General features: G+C 38.2%; 1 protein-coding gene across 7 annotated transcripts in view; it reads left to right on the top strand.

Moving 5' to 3' along the window:
* The window catches only part of BCAR3 (BCAR3 adaptor protein, NSP family member), a 78,840-nt gene that overhangs the window by 23,483 nt on the left and 38,496 nt on the right, over positions 1 to 16,861 (top strand). For all 7 annotated transcript variants that reach the window (XM_075424933.1, XM_075424935.1, XM_075424936.1 and 4 more), the window contains one exon: positions 14,498 to 14,537. In XM_075424933.1, coding sequence (XP_075281048.1) covers positions 14,498 to 14,537 — 40 coding nt within the window. The remainder of the gene's footprint in view (positions 1 to 14,497; positions 14,538 to 16,861) is intronic.

The following is a 16,861-nucleotide window of genomic DNA, read 5'->3' as shown; positions in this document are numbered from 1 at the left end:
TTAAAAAATATGACTATGATAACATTATAATCTTTAATATGTAAATACATAATACTGTGGAACAAAAAATAAGCCAAAGCAAGGAGAATAGGAAGAAGATCATGAGTTATGCCATTCCCTAATGGAACTCTTCTGCTTTCCAGAAATTTTTCTCCTATCTTATATTACAGCTACCAAGATGAAGTGTATGTATAGTAATTTATTTGTAGATTATATTGTCAGGTTTTTTACATCTACATGACCAGAAATAGTTTGTCTTTATGGAATTTCTATTATCTTCTGGATTAACGTGGAAGAATAAAATTACAATGTACAAAAGCACTCTTCTAGTGTTGCAACAACTAATTAATACAGCAAGGTTGTGTTCTCTTCTGTTTGGTTTGGGAATGTACACCTGTGCTAGTTAGTTCAAGGGGAAAAAAGTTTTCTGTCTTAAGAAAGCCTGTATGTGATTTTTAGTCTCCTGGAAATGATTAAATGGCCAAAGTTAGAAGCAGCTGAGCTTCTGAAAGTTCTTGAAAGTTATTTTTCTTGGCTCAGGTAAGAACTTTCAAGAGAGAATTCTTATTTTAGCCTGTAAAATTGTAAAGCTGCTTGTGTGTAGAATCATAGAATGGTCTGGGTTGGAAGGGACCTTTGATGGTCATCTAGTCCAACCTCTCCTGTGATGAGCAGGGACAAATGCTGCTACTCAGAATATGCCGGCAGTAAAGCTCTTGTCATTTTTTTTCTCACGTCTTGTGATAATTTGCACCACGTTTCACAACTGTGTATACTTTCTCCCACTGCCTCAACCCTTGAAATCTCACCATTGCTCGCAGCTGTCAGTGCGAAAATGGGTAATCTTGGAACTTACCATGGCCACCTGTAGCGGCACTCACTGCGCTCTGTCCATTGCAATCCCCTTCCCAAAGGACAGCCCAGAGAACAGCCCTATGGCAGGGACTGGAGATCATAGAATGGTAAGGGTTGGAAGGGACCTTAAAGATCATCTGGTTCCAACCCCCCTGCCATGAGCAGGGACACCTTCCACTAGATCAGGTTGCTCAGAGCTCCATCCAGCCTGGCCTTGAACACTGCCAGGGAGAGGGCATCCACAACTATTATCTGATGTTGACAATTAAACTAAATAAAGCACAGTGGGAATTTCCCTTTGACACCTGGTCCATGCATTGTCTTTGTTTAATTAGCTTCAATTTACACTATGATACATTTATTTAAAAGAAAAATTGTTCAAATGCATGTCTGTTGCTAGAACCTGTAGTCTTTTTTTGGCCTGCATCTTGTGGCTGCTGTCAGGAAACCCAGAATTTTCAAGCTCTTTGTAATTATTAAAGTTTCACACTTGTGTGGATGAAGAAGGGGGTCAGCCCAGACATCTTTCTTACTCTTCTTACTGAGGCAAAGAATATTGGCTGTATTTGCTGTATCAGATGCTTCATTTCCCTATGCTGATACTCATGGTCTTGTGCAGCTACCTTGACTGGTGTCTCTTCCAGGGAATAATTCTTTCTATATTCTTGTGTTTTGGGAAGAATAAGTGGTTCTTCCCCCTGCACGCAATACTTTTCTAGTTTTCACAGGCAATGCTAGCTCAATTATTTGCATAATTTTAAACTTTCTATAGATCTTACAAGGCATATTTTATTTCAAATAAATGAATATTTGAAATGTCAAACTCACTTCAATTTTCCTGTGACCAAGCAGCTCAAAAGTCTGCAGTCCTTATTAGGAAGATTTGTCGTGCCTACATTTGGGCAAAAGTCAGAGAGATCATGAGTTGTAGACTCATGTTAAAATCACAACCTTGAACTTACATTGGATTAACAGGAAAAATGGTGTCACTTGGAGCTACCTGTGCACTTGTATGATTATGGTTTTCCCTGACTGACATTCCAGTTTAACAGACTTGTGGCATTTTCATGCTTTGCTTTTTCATTAATGCAGCCAAATATCCCTCAGATAAACAAGACCTAAAAGCAATGCAGAACCATTTGCAAGTTCAAATGTCGTGGTGAAGGCAGCTGTCAAAGACCAGTTTTGACATTCAGCATCATTTCAGTTGGAGGTCGACAGTACCCGTGTAGTCTTGGGTTAAGGCAGTAGTCGTCTCTGTGGGTCTGGTACTGGCTCTGATATGAACATACTTACATGTTTTCTGGTTGTAGAGGTGCAAGGAAGTTATGAGGGTTGTTAAGAAGATGGAATGGAGCATAGATTTTTACAAAGAATCTTTTGAAAATATTTCAAAGCAAAAGTAGATTCCAGTATTGATACTGTGCACTCTGTTTCATAAGGCACTGTGATTGCAGACAAGTAATGCTTCTTGGATTGTCTGGCAGCTTACAGCTATACTATTCTGTGTGCCTAAACTTCCTAATGAAAAAATCTAACAGTTTCATAAAAACTAACAGAACCTGATTCCAGAAGACATGTTTCTCATACAAGGCTTACGTTTTGTTTGAATTTCAGTAGGGCTGCGTATATACTATCCATTATTGGTATGCCAGTCCATATACTAGGGACAGAAGAAAGAGGAGTGTAAGACATATTCTGACGGTTTTTCCACTCGTTGGGGTTTTGAGTTGAAATTAGTACTTTTAAAAGACAAACGAAAATCAAGTCCATAGTCATGGGTGCTGCTGCATGTATGCTTCAGTACTTAGTATAGAATAAACATCAACACAGACTTTTTCCATGGTTAGGATATTCATAGCGCTGCTTTTTAATGTGGATTCTCTGACTAATAAGTTTTGAACCTGGTGCCACAGTCTTAACAAGTTGTCATGGAGGAAGTCATTCCCTCTGCTGCCTCTAGCCACTTGTTTTTTGGAATTGTGAGAAAGAAATTTAGCTTTCTGATACCCCACTGTCAAACAGGTCATTAGTTCCAAAGTTGCTTTGTGAACAAGAGAGAAATAATGCAAATGGTGTGATAGTTTCAACATTGTATTTGTAAAGAATCAGGCTAATAAAATGTCATCTTCACAATCAGTTTAAAGCATGGTGAAGCAGAGAAAAAAGATACTCCTTTCTCAATACTGGTAGTACCTCTGTTGTCTGCCAAGTAATAGTAAAAAACTCCAGCCTGTATTCCTGTTGAAACAAAAAGGCTTTGCAACAAAATAAAGTGAAAGAAATTCAGTTTCATAACAGCTCTGGTGTGAAATTGTAAATGGTCAAGAGGCCAGAAATGGGATCCAAAGTTGCACAAAGTTGGCATTGTTGTTTTTTTTTTCTTTTTTTTTAATCTTTGTGATGCTTTGAAGAAATTTGATACAAATTTCAGGATGGGTAATCTAGCACAGCAGTAAAATCAAAGCTAGACACAATTTCTCACAAATGAGGTTATTAGTTTTTTATGCAGTTTGTAGAGTGACAAGCCTATTTAAAGCCCTCAGTGTTTCACGTGTGTCCAACTAGGACATTAGAAAAGATACTTGACTGATGAAAGTATGTGTATGAGAAATCTGGCATTTGATGGAAAGAAAGAGAAGTTAATCTTGTCCTTGCCATGTATGTGTAATATGGGACTGTTTGAAGAGTAGAGCTTTGGATGTTTTAGGGGAAACTGTGTGGTCACACATTTGCATTAAATCGCCATCTCCCCTCTGCTGAGCCTTCCCCTAGGAAGTATTAAAGTGCACCATGTGCCAGAAATGATCACTCTAAATTTTCATGCTAATTAAAGCCTTCAAACAAAGTTGACTTTAATTTACATTGGCTTTTTCCTATTGTACAGAACATTTATGAATATATGCTGGTTTAATTCCTATGTACTAGCTGTCTTTCCAGTAACCATTTCATCTGTTCACACTTGCAAATACAAATTTTTTATTTCCAAATTCCATTCTTTGTCTATACTGACATTTCAAAAATAGTCACTGATAAACAGTAGGGCTGTACTGTTGGAAGTGGCTTGGAATCAAAATACTTTGTGCATTTCTCCAAATTACATATAATGCTCTGGATGCTTTGTTTTATCACTGTTCATGAGAGGTTCTGAACCTACCAGCTGGTCAGAATTAGATATCCTCCTCCCCTCCCCCCCCCCTTTTTTTAAAGCTTTGCTTTTAACTGTCTGTATGTGTAGAAGCATAGAATTGTAACTACAGAGCTGTAATTTTACTCTTTCCTCCTTTTCTCCTGTCTTGATTTTGTGTTTTCAAGCGCTGTATATATTCCTGGCTGTGCTGAACATCCTGAATGTGACTGTAGCTATAACACTGCTTCTGGTTTTATTGATGTGGCTACAAACTATTCCTTTTTGTAGGTGGATAAGGCATAGCAGTTTCTTTTCACTCTACCAAAATCTCAAACACAGCTGTTCATATCCAGTATTTTTTTAACATGGTTCAGGCATGTTAAAAAAGAAAAATTGAATCTGGTGGCTGTGGGGAGCGGAAGGAATAGCCAGGTACCTGAGTCAGGTTGTGGTTAACTTGATTCTTTCACTCAGAAAATGGGCAAACCAGTAGCTCTGATGTCTTCCAGTGCTCCCCGAACCCTGTTGCAAAAGATCAAAATGTGGCAAATAACCTGTAAACTAAGATGTATTGTATAGACTAGCCCTAAGTATCTACATACAGATGCTAAGAATACACTTGTTTCTGTAGTTGTGAGAGTATGATAGGTGTGTCCAACTGTATATTTAGCTGGACTTGAGACTCTTGGGTTGAGTACTGGTCATCACTTCTTTCCTCTTCTTGTTCTTGTCAGCTTTTTTCCCTGTTATTTCAGATAAAGTGCTGTTATCTGGCATTGAACTTTCTATTGCTGCAGCAGAGAGTTATTCTAGAGTAGATTAGTTTATCTGGTCGTTTAGGATGTTCCGTACTCTTCAAAATTTCTGATCTTCAAGGCTCTGCATGTTTAGCTGGGTGGGACTTGCATACTTGTCTCATGTAACTGTCCAGGAAAAAAAGTAAAAATATGCTCAATTTTAAACTTGACTAGTACCACTGACATTAATAGGGTGACTTCATTATCAGAAAGTTAAGCAGGCTCACTGTCCTCTGCAGGACCTTGTCCTTGGAGGGTAGTACATTTGGAAGTTAGCAAGGTGTTATTCTTGAGGTATAAAGCAAATAATGGCTGGATTCTGGGCTTCTGAAACTTTTCCTTTCCTCTTAACCACAATAGATGAGACCGCTGAAGTCCTTGAATTGATGGTTGATTTATAAGGGACAAGAGCTGGCAAGGCAGGACTTGGTGAGGAGCATAATGTTTGGGGATTTGCTTCTTCCTTTTCAGAACTTGCAGCCAGTTTTGCTTCTCCAGATGCTGCAAATTCTGTGTTGCTTTGAGTTCTGAGAATGTGATGGGTCAGATATTTAGACAGCATTTATTTTGTAAATAAATTATTTTGAAACTGTTATTTGTTGGGTAGTTTTCATTTGAATATGTTACATTTTTATATGAATACTTTGTGTGCACTTAAAGCATATGGTTAGGTGCACTTTGAAAATAAAAATAAAATTTTATCGAGTTAAGATTTTAATATATCAAGTAAAATAAGTATTTTACATGTTTCCTGTGTGGAGAAAAATAAATAATACTGTTTGGGTTTATAGAATACAGTGTAGTACTACAGGTATGAAAATATTTGCAAGATTAACAGGAAGATTAACAAGAAGAAGCATGATTAACAGGAAGATGATCTTCAGTTCCCTCTAAATTTAAGGGTAAGGTGGGGAGGAATTTTTTATAAACCCACAGAATTTTTGAAGTAAAAATAGTTATAAAAGTTCAGGTGTACTGCCTGAAACTTCCTCTTAGTATGAGTTTTGTTTTCCAAAAAAAACGGAACCACACTGTTTGTGAGTTTGTGGTTGTGTTTTTTAATAGCAGTAAGACAAGTGTGGTGAATTTAGGGCTACTGAATATCTCACTGACTTCTTCAATGCACACATATGTGGTTTTTCAAAAGGAAGGATTCCTTAGATGTTGCCAAAGCTTCATGCTTTTTGTCCCAGAATTTCCCATTCTTTCTCTTGACCTGTCCTGTTCACATATGCACCTGCATTCTGACTGCTGCAGTCTCAGTCATGGAATCGAGCTACCCACTAAAGTTGGTAGATGTTTGTGGTGGAAGGAATGCTCTGTTATATAAGCAGAGAGTAGCTCATGCTCTCTGCTTACATTCAGTACCAAATCCTCTTATCCTTTAACTTCTGGGGGTCATTTCTGTTTTGGCTTGTCTGCCTTTGCTTTCCAGCCCTTCTGTCCATTTTCGGGGTCGAATTCTTCTGTTGTGAAGTTCTACTCAACACTTCACCCCTTTGTTCCCGTTTGATACTCACATCTGCTGTCTTTGCTTGCTTGATATAGACCTGCAGAACCAAAGCTTCACTTGTGTTTTATGGGGATTTTGGAAACCTGGCCACAGGTCACGGTGATCAAAAGCCTGCCTGTGTGGGATCTTGGTGGAGGGAGATGAGGGAACAGGACAAAATGTCTCAAAAAGAGACCATCTCTCCAGTATTGGAGATTAATTAAATCCCAGTTCTTCAGCTTCTGAGCAGAGGAACTGAAGTGCCGCATGACATGGGCACAGTTATATCATTTTTTGAAATTAAGTGTGGGTTCAGGACCTTATTGTTAATGAGTAACTTGCCAGGTAAACTTGATCCCAAATTCCTCAGAGCCTCAACCAAAATAAGTGTATGTCATTTTATAAAAAATTCCTGAAAACTTCTGTCTTTTCAGGCCATTTCTTCTTTGGGCAGAGGACACTGTATATAATGGAAAGTTTCTTGAGTTCCTCCTTCCATCACACCCGAAGTTTCTGTCCTAGCGCTGTTGTTTCCTGGTCTCTTCTGTAAAGATTCCATAGAGCCCTATTCACTTGTACCAAGTATTGTGTTGCTTCCTCAGCTTGCCTTCTGTCCACATGTGACCCTTTATTTTCCTTTCTGCCCCTTTTATGCTTTCGATAAAGATCCACTTTCCATGACTACTGCAGGGCCTGACAACAGTATGTTGGTACCTGTGGCTCACAACCAACAATCCTGCAGATGTGACAGTGACTATTTTCTTTTCAGTCCCTGAATGAAGACAGGTAGAAAGTGAGTAGCAAAAAGGCAACTATGATTTTAAAACACTTTTTTTCTTACCTATTCTTAGGTGCTTACTTCTAGTAAACACTTTCCTTAATCAGGGCAGCAATCATTTTAGAAGCCTTCTTTTTAAAAACACAGTAAATCAAAAGAATTCATGATAGTATTGTACTAGGACAACTCTCCTTGTATTTTTAGATTATGATAGACCATTTCTATATCAAAAGTTTTACCAACTGTATATATGCTGCAAGACACCTGTTAATTTGTCACCTTCTGGGTGAAATTACCATTTGTAGCTGTACTTCTTCCTTTCAGCAAGAGGTACTTGTTAGCAAAAGGTACACTGCATTGCAATTCTCCTATGCTACCATCTGATACGTATTTTTATGATAGGTTGTGAGATATGTTCTGGCATCTGAAAATATTATAGAAGCTACAGTCAATTCTTCACAGCTCCTCTTCTTCCATATGACTGCTATCCTTCTTAATACCTTAAACTGCTTTGGTACACTTCACAATTTGTTGTTCTTGAAGGTATTTTCAGTCTTTCTGTCCTGAAGCTGAAAAACTGTGTAGAGCCAGTGGATTTTTCATGTCTGTTGTGGTAGTAAGATAATTTGACATTTCCGCGTTTAAAGAATTTCAGCTACTACTGCAGAAAACAGTTCACTTAACATGGAAGCATACAGACACATGAAATGAAAATCAAATATCCCTAACATTTGCTAACCAGCTCCAGTAAAGGAACAACACTTCTGTGCCCACTTTTTGCCACTTTTATGTGCTAAGGTTGCATGTTCTCGAGGTTGTGTGCTGAGCTTTTTGCAACTCACCAGTACGAACTTGTCAATATACAATCTGTTTTGGTGATGGGAGCTGGGGAAGGGAGATGAGTGATCACTCACAGTACAGGATTATAAATTTATTTTAGTTAGGAGGAAATCAGTGAAACTGAGTAGAATAATCCCCAGTGTAGTTCAGTGTCACATAGGGCAATATATTCTTAGTGCTCACTCACAATATCCAATGCAGAGAGCCATTTGATGTCATGAGCTTCTTAAATTGGGGTAAGGGATTAGACAGGAAGGACAGTTCTTCCTCCCACCATCATCTTATTCAGTACTAAAGCAAAGGATTAACTTTCCTATGCTTCAGTTCAAATACATATTCCTGAAAGACATATCAACCAGGTGACAACCATGCTTTGTGAATGAACTACCTACGTTTACATGAATTTCAGATGAGTTGATGGAGTCTGTGATTCTACTGAGCATTTGTCGGTCTTTTGGGAATGTGCATTTTCATTTTGTAAGGTTAAATTATTTTTGAAGACTTAAAAATTTGCAGATCTGGATTCTGAATAGCTTCAGCAACTAAAGCACTGACTGTAAGGAGTTGCCAGCTGAAGGTATAGGTCGGCAGACAAGAGCACATATATAGAGAAATTTGTAGAAAAAGGCACTGTTTTGGATGAGTCCTAGTCTTGCTGCCCAACCACTGCTTTCACAACATTGTAACAGTCTTGGGAACAGAAGATCTAGGCAGAGCTTTGAAGAAGAGAGTTTTGGCTCTTGGACTCCTAAATGTTGAGGAAAATAAAAGGTAAAGAATTGGGGGTGCCTAGTCTGAGCTTTTGAACAGGTTGTAAAGACCAGTACTGTATGTGGTGCAGAACAAGGAATTGGTTTGGAAAAGGCAGAAGAAAATGGGGTAGATTTTCGGCTGTGATAGGTAAAATGGAGCTAGTGGGGGGATGCAGACGATTGAAGTGGTAAAAGTAAATCGCTGCAATGTGGTCTCTGCCGGGGGATTCTGAACAAGTAGCAATGAGTTGAGATTTCATTTAATTCAGAGAAAAGTACATTGTATCTTTTCTTGAGTTTTAATTACTTAAGAGTCCCTACTGTTTGTGTGAGCTGCAGGTCATTATGCCGTTAGTCATAGCAGTTTGCACTTGTTTCCACTGGTGTTTGAATGAGTCATGTCCGCGGCAGTGTGCAGCTGTAGAGGGAAGGGTGGAATGGCCTTAGGAATGTAGTAGGAGTGCATGTGTGAAGCAGAAGCTGCTGGAGGATAAAATCACTGGGTCTTTTACTCTAGTTTACAGTACAAATAACGTCAGTTTGCAGCATGTGTACTTAAACACAGTATGTCTAGCATGCTTAAACATGCACCTTCATACTTAAGTAGTAGTGTATTTCTTAAATCTACATAGATGGAGAGATTTCAAAGACATAATTTGAAGAAGGTGTTTGATCCCGTCTGGTCTCTTTATAGCAGTTCTGTCTATGTAAGCAGCTGTACAACAGCTTGGTACATTTTCAGTTTCTCAGGCTCCCTTTTAGCCTGTATTGTCTTCACTCTAATTTGGCGTAGGCACTGTTGGTGTTGGAACTATTGAGAAGATTCTTCTTCTCAGGATCACTCTTTCAGTGTAGTAGAAAGGAGATGCTTTTGAAAATGTTCCCAACAAAGGTCACTTTAAAATAAACAAACAAACATACTTTTATACATCAAGCACTGGCAATGTGTCCTAATGTTTTTCCTGCAGGTACATTTATAAAAGTGTGGAGTAGCACAAAGCTGTTTCAGGGCCATTCAGCAGTTTCCATCATTGTAAGAATATCTATATGATAGTTGAATGATGGTGAGGATTTGGGCGTCTCTGATAATACTGTTGTGTCTACACTGAAATTTTGTTAAAGTTATCACAGCTGATTTATAATTGTGGCTGGTATGTCTGTGAGGATGCCAAAGGCCTGGAGAAAGCTGATGCTGATGACAGGAGGTAATGAACAATTGTTAGTAGAAAGGTGGAGGTTTTCACAGAATCAACAACTAAAGATTACAGGATATCTGCTTAAAGGTTCTTTATTGAAGCAGTGTTATAGAGGACTATTGGACAGGACCTCAGAGTTTGAAAAAAAAAAAAAAAAAAAAAGACTGACTTTTTGTGAGTTACTGAGATTCTAGGTATTCTCCTGCACCCACTGAACTGAATAATTTGTTTTGGGGTTGAGCTCCAGGATTTGGCTTTTCTGTTGTAACATTGATTATAAGTACATAATTATATAATTATAAGTATAAGTAAATAATTCTATCAATTATTTTTAAAAGAGCGACTAGTTACTCAGACTTCAATGTTTTCTTTATCAGGTTTTCATGTTTGGTTGCTCATTGTCTTCAAATCAGTGCAGGATTTGAAGCTGGCAGTATGGCAGTATTTAGTCTGCCATACCAGAAGTGCAATTCGGGTTGCTTACAGGGATTTTTTCTTCCTTTTAGCTGATGACTACTGATGTTGACAACTTCAAAAGGCATTTTTTTTTAAATTCTTCCCACACATTTGGCTGTCATTTGGAGGTGTTGGGAAGTGGAAGAATAGCATCCAGTAACATCTGAATTCCATTCCCTTTTCTCATCTCAGTCAGCTTTAGCTGTAGCTTGAAGGAGCCTGTGTGTAGCGATAATCCTCATTTTCTGAGAAGTTACATTGGTTCTCACAGAGTTCAAAGGTATCAGTACTTGCTCATAGACAGTCGCTTCCAACCGGTACGATACCAAGTTCTTCACTGTTGCAACAGATTTTGTTTTGGAGGAAGAAGAGGGAAGCAAAGGAGAAGCTCTACATGTTCTATTGTCTTGTCATCTTCATCTTTTTGTAGGGTTGCTGGAGCTCCATGCCCGAGTTTCAAGCTCTGTGTATTTTCTGCACAATATCAGTAAGAAACCCATATATGGAAAAAACTCCATAATTCTAAGAAGAGTCTTGTAGCTGGACTGAAAGGAAATTGAGATAGCTTCCAAGGACTAGTAGAGAGAAATTAAAGGGTTATATGTCTGCAAGATCAGGGAGCACAGAGAAAGGTGTTGTCAGATGTCAGTAGGGATGCGCTAGAGAGAATGTGTTTCTGGCTAGCACAGCCTCAGAATGGTGAAGGTTAAGACTGTGATGGCTAACTGCTTTCTTTTAGTGATGAATTATTACTGGAGGAGTGTTGATGCTACTACAGTTTCCACACAGACCTTGTGCATGTGGAGGAGGGTCAACAGAGGACTTGCACTGTTCAGGAGAATGACTTAAGTACATGTATCGTCAGGTGCTTTTTCTTTTTTTTTTGCCCCCCACCTGAGCAAAAAATGCCTGAAAGGGATTTTGTTTCGTCCTGAAATGAGGTCATAGAGTCTGGCAGCAATGTATATACCCAAAATGGATGTGGGATGTGTTTGCATCCCTTCTTTCATTCTGTCACAGAAAGGAATTTGTATGAGAAGAGCATGAAGTCAATACTTTGTGTCTTACTGCAGCCCTTACCCAACACCTTATGCTGAGCTGTTCTGAAAACTTCTCTGTTCCAGGTGACATCTTTCTGCATTAAATGTGCTTTTATCCGAATGGAAGTAGGGCTTATCTGATTATTAGGAAGCCAAAATGTGTAATAAAACCCAATCTGTGAACCCACAGTTTACCCAGTAATGTTTGACACGTGCAGACTCTAACACATACACATTGTAGGTAAACAGGTGCAAATGAATACAGCTGTAAAGTCAAGCTTATTATGAAGATAAACATTAGCATTACTTGAAATGTAATAAAATCTGATGAAAGATGAAGAACTTAGTATTATTGAAACAAACCTTCAGTTGAATTGATCTGAGAGGCGACAGAGCCTGCAAGTACCTTTCATTTGATCTGATAGTTGTGTGAAAGTATTAGTTTTTTTCTGCAGATCATCTAACACAAGAAGTGAGATTGAGGGTTCATTGATTGAGGTTTTATTAATATTCCGTGAGAGGGGAAAATGGAAAGGAAAAGAAGTGCTTTATGTTTTTATTAGGTTCCTGACATTCTAGATTTCCTTCACTGGGAGCATATGGCATAAAGGAGCACATCATTATTGTTAACAGAGAGCTGAGATTCAGGAGTTAGTTTTGTGATCTAGTTGTTTGGTTAGTTCCTAGTTATTGGGGCTAACTGCTTAATCTGTTTTTCTGCGTATAATATGGCAGTATTATGGTGGAATTGACTGGCAGGAAAATGCATTAGTTAATCTTTTCTATTAGTTATAGCACATCAGTGAAAGTTACCATTCCTTGAAAATAACTTCAGAAAAATTGCATAAAGATGAAGACTTAGACAACAAGGGAATATGGGGAGAGAGAGGAGTCGATCTGGTAAGAGAAAAGTATCTGAAGTGAATAGGGCTTACAGGATAAACATCTTTATGTATAACCTGTGCTTGTGGTGAATTGCAGGATTTCCTACATTTGTTGTGTAATAGCGTACCAGATTAAATATTATAGTATTTGTGAAGAGATTTTTTTACACTATTCGTCTCCTAAAGCCAAAATTTTCAAAGCACTTTGGTCACATGGATGGTGAAGGAAATGTAGGTCACTTTTTTCTCTCTCTTCTAGTTTTCCTCCTTTATGTAGCAGTAAACAGACTGTTTTGTCTTAGAGCTTTTCTACCTCTTTCATTTTGCTTTGGCTTGATCTGTACTAAAGATCTTTTGTCTTGTACCTGGCAGTGGGAACAGTGGAGTCTGTAGCAAGGCTAGTCTGCAGGAGTGGAGTTTCTAAATGCAGACCATAACAAAACATGTTCACTGCCAAAGCAAGCAAGTAAATTAGTTGTTAGCCTGACTGATCAGGTTCGTTCTTTCGGAGTGTGTTGCATATGCAATGCTGGTAGACCCTTTGTCCTGAAAGAGTCCACAGGCAAGTGAAGAACTACACTGCAAAGTTCTTCAGAAGCGTTTGATACTGGCACAACTTACTTCCCACAGACCATTTAAATGTGAGAAGAGTTCAGCCATGCTTAATGACTTTGCTGAACTGATTGAGAATGGAATTTTTTTCCCAGTCAGATTTCTAAAGTGTTGAGAAAGAAAACTTTTTTTCTGTTTAGAAACTTCCCTTTTTTTTTTTTTCCTATGTCTTTAACCCTGTTTTCTTTGGTATGCTTGTACGTATTTGATGTGCATGCAGTTACGAAGCTGCCCCTTCTTTGTATATTGGCTAGGAAGAAGTTTCAGATGGTCCAAAATATATTTCCATTGAATTTGGCAGTGTTGTTGTTGTTTTTATAAACTAAGCTGGGAATGGAATTTGACGCTTGAAGTAACGCATGATACCAGCTGAACAGCTGAGCACCATAATTTATCGGCACAGCTAAGAAGTGCGAGGGCTCTGGTTTGCCTCTGTATAGGTATTCTGGATTATAAGCTGTTAGGGAACTAGACTAAAAATTGAGTATAAGATAATAACTTAGTTTCACGTACAGTTACATTCAAAACAACACAGGGAGTTGTGAGACTGTATTCTGTGTTGGTTGATTCCAATGTAACCCAGTTTCTACATATCTGAAGCTGCTTGTTTTATTTCCAGTGTTTCACTGTCATAACAACTTCCACCAAACAGTATTCTGTTTCAAAATTTATGGAGCATATGTTGTCCATCTGGCAAACTTGATTGTTGTAACAAGCTCCTGATCCCTCCGTAAGTTTGCAGGGTTTTCATTGTGCCTGTTATGGGTCTGTATTTAAGGCAGCACCATGTATGTCATCCCAAGTTCTGTAGAAAGCATCCGATCGTGTGCTGCAAACTCTGTTAAACTGTTAGTTCTCAAGCAAAAACAAATACACAAAACTGTTTGAAAATATGTGTTTATTTTTATTTCTATTTATGGAAAGAGTTGTAATTGATCACAAGGCTCTTCACACAGGCTTCTGTGCCCTTTGCCAACTGTATGTATAGAAAATCTGCAAAGAGATCTCTTGTTTTTAAAATAGGGCAATGACTTGATTATCTGACTCTCAAATAATTGTAGTGTTGAAATTATGATATTTTGAGAACTGTTAAGAGTGCAAGAACCATATTTTTTTTTCCAAATGTAAGATAAAACATTCTGCTGTTGCAAATCTATGAATTCTTAGCTTTGTTTATACAAAAAGTGAATGTTTTACTTTCTGTTTTGTGTTAGCAAAGCCCTCTCAATGCTATCAGTAGAAGTAGCTTAAATGGGAAAACATACAAGCAAAGAAATAAATTTAGAAGCCATTGGGAGAGCTCTCTTTTAAATTTATTTCAAATGTTTTAGGTGTCATATAACTATTTTCAGCCATCTGTTGACATTTCAAGATTGTTTTTGCTTTGCTTAAATCTGTGTAATTAACTTTGTTTCCCAAATTAATTACTAGTGGTTCCACTACCTGTCCCTGTAGAACAAATCAGTGATTTATATATTTGTTAAAAGTTAGGTAGCATAGGCCATCTACCTATAACACACAGTTTTTAACGAGGATTTTAACATGAGCTAGTAGCCTGTTGCTCATATGAATGCATCTCTTCAGTATGAGATTATATTTGGACTCACCATTTGTTTTTTTATTTGTGTGTCTATCCTTCCTCCCTCCTCGCCCATTTTCTTACAGAGATCAGAATCTTCTGGATCCTACTTTGGAATATGTTAAGGTAAGGTACCATTTCTTACCCTCAAAATATTTTATTCATTATATGACCAGTACTGCCAGAGCATTTCTAGTCAGTTGTAGTGAAATAATGCTTCTGTCTATCTTTGGCTACATGAAAACTAATTATGTATCTCAGACTCTTTTCTGCATGCTTCAGTGAAATACTCGTGGGCATTGTGCTTTGGGGGTAGGTTGCAGTTTTATATTGGGGCCTCTTTTCAGTTACTTGGTGACTACCTATGATCTTGCCTTTGTTAGCAGATTAAAAGAATCCATTATTTCTTGCTTATGGGTTTGTGGGGAAATAAAGGAACACATCTGAAAAGATCCTAAAATGTCAGATTTAGGTTTATCTTTTTAGCAATATGCTTACTAAAGTTACAGTTAAATTAATTTCTGGTCCAAAAAATAACTGAAATTCTGGCAAAACTGTAAATTCTGTTTTTCTTTTGTACAAGATCAGAGTGCTGAAAAAATATATAAATGAGTAAACAAAAAACATTATGGAGCATTCATAAATTTTATACAAAAGTCAGTCCTGGATTGGCAATATTGTAACTTTGGACGAAACCTTAGGGATGTGATTTTGTACTGGGAGTCTCTTGCAGTGCTGTAATTTCCACCTTTCAACGTGTTTCATTTAAGCGAATATTATTTCTAAGAACCTTGCAAGAATCTGGCTTCTACATCATGTCTCTCAACAATGGGCTTCTTTAATTGTTGGGCTTTGTTCCCTGTCTTCTAGAAGACTGTAGTCTTTTGACAAGTGTCTGATAAACACAGGTTATCCTTCAACATAGGATATTTCTGTAGCTTTCATGTGGACAACCTGAGTTTCTCAGACACCTGAATTTCTGCTTCAGGTTAGAATTTGGGTGAGGAAGCGACTGAGGAGAGCCACTCAGCTGGGTTCTGCTGCTAGAATTCCATCTGTGGGTGCTCATAGTTGAGGGAAATGGAGAGTTGCCCAGGTTAGGGTTCAGGTTGATTGAAGAAGTAAACTAGGGGGAATGTAATGCATTGTTGAGGGGGGACTGCCGAAGGAACGTGCTGAAAATTAATTTACCTGAAGATGTGGAGGGGTCATCTGCTGGATTTCTGCTTAGGGTTGGGGTGGAGGTGGGAATTAGGGTTTGGAAGAAGTGAAGGAGAAGAGCAGGACACGAAGGTCCATGGAAAAGGGGCTGCTAAAGGACTCTGGGGACTGCTGCTGGAATTCCACTCTGAACAGTTAGCTCAGTGTTGCAAGGTCCCTGGCCTCAATCCCAGTCTAACGCTGGGATATGGTGAAGTAGCAGAGACAGAGAAGGCCAAGAGCCTTCTGAAGAGTGCTGTAGAACAGGAGATGCCAAAGACAACAAAGTGATGGACATATTAATTGCTGTAATTAAAATTCACAGTGTTTCTTGCACTATACCGTACAGAGTATGTTGTTACAATTTTAATAATATGGCCAAGTAGAAGGCAGAGGTTTCATGTGCCAATTCATCAATATGTGTGTCTTGTCTTGTTGCAGCAAGTTCTGTATTATAAATGTTTCAACTTTTCTGGTAGAAGCTTGTCTTGGACTCTTGTCAATAGCAGTGGTGCTAAGGTTAGTTATTAGAACTTTGATGTTGGGGAGGAAAGCTTGGGGAAAAGATACTTAGGAGGGAGAATACAAGAGTTACCATGCCCTTCTTTTCTCCTTCTTCTTTCAGTTATCCCTGCCTTCAGTGAACTGTGAGTTTGGTCCCCAGTTCAGTGGTGTTATGACAGGAGTTCTAGACAAGGAATCTTAAACTACAACTTTGGAAAATATGCAGAAATTGCTTTCTAATAAATATAGCCCCCCAAACTTTTTTTTTTTTTGTTATGAATGTCTAGGTTACTAACAAAACTGATTGCAGAAATATACTCTTACACAAAAAAATGATCATTAATGCCAAGTAAAGGAGGACTCATCCATAATTTTTATCAGTTTACTGTGACTGTAAAAGATGTGCCTGAATTCATAACAGCAGGATCTTGGAACCCCCTTTGTTGTCTTAAGTTTCAGCAAGTATGTGTTCATTGTCTTCCATAACTTACCTTACGGTATCTGTTAAATTAATGTTTATAAATTTTGTGGCTCCTTGAATAAGTTACGATGGTAGTATTAGGTCAGCTGTAAACTGCAGAACACTAACCTACTGAAGTTACAAAGCTGAAAGAATAGATCTCTGTAGCATCTCACTATGCTTGTACCAATACTGCCATTTGCACAGGTCTATTTTGACATACAATGTGTGCATATTTAGTTTGAGCAAGCAGGTTTGGTGCCACTTGGGTAGGCTTTGACAGATG

Source organism: Opisthocomus hoazin, chromosome 6 (assembly GCF_030867145.1).
Source record: "Opisthocomus hoazin isolate bOpiHoa1 chromosome 6, bOpiHoa1.hap1, whole genome shotgun sequence".
NCBI lineage: Eukaryota > Metazoa > Chordata > Aves > Opisthocomiformes > Opisthocomidae > Opisthocomus > Opisthocomus hoazin.
Note: the sequence above shows the minus strand (reverse complement) of the source record. Positions and strands in the feature narration are given on the sequence as shown.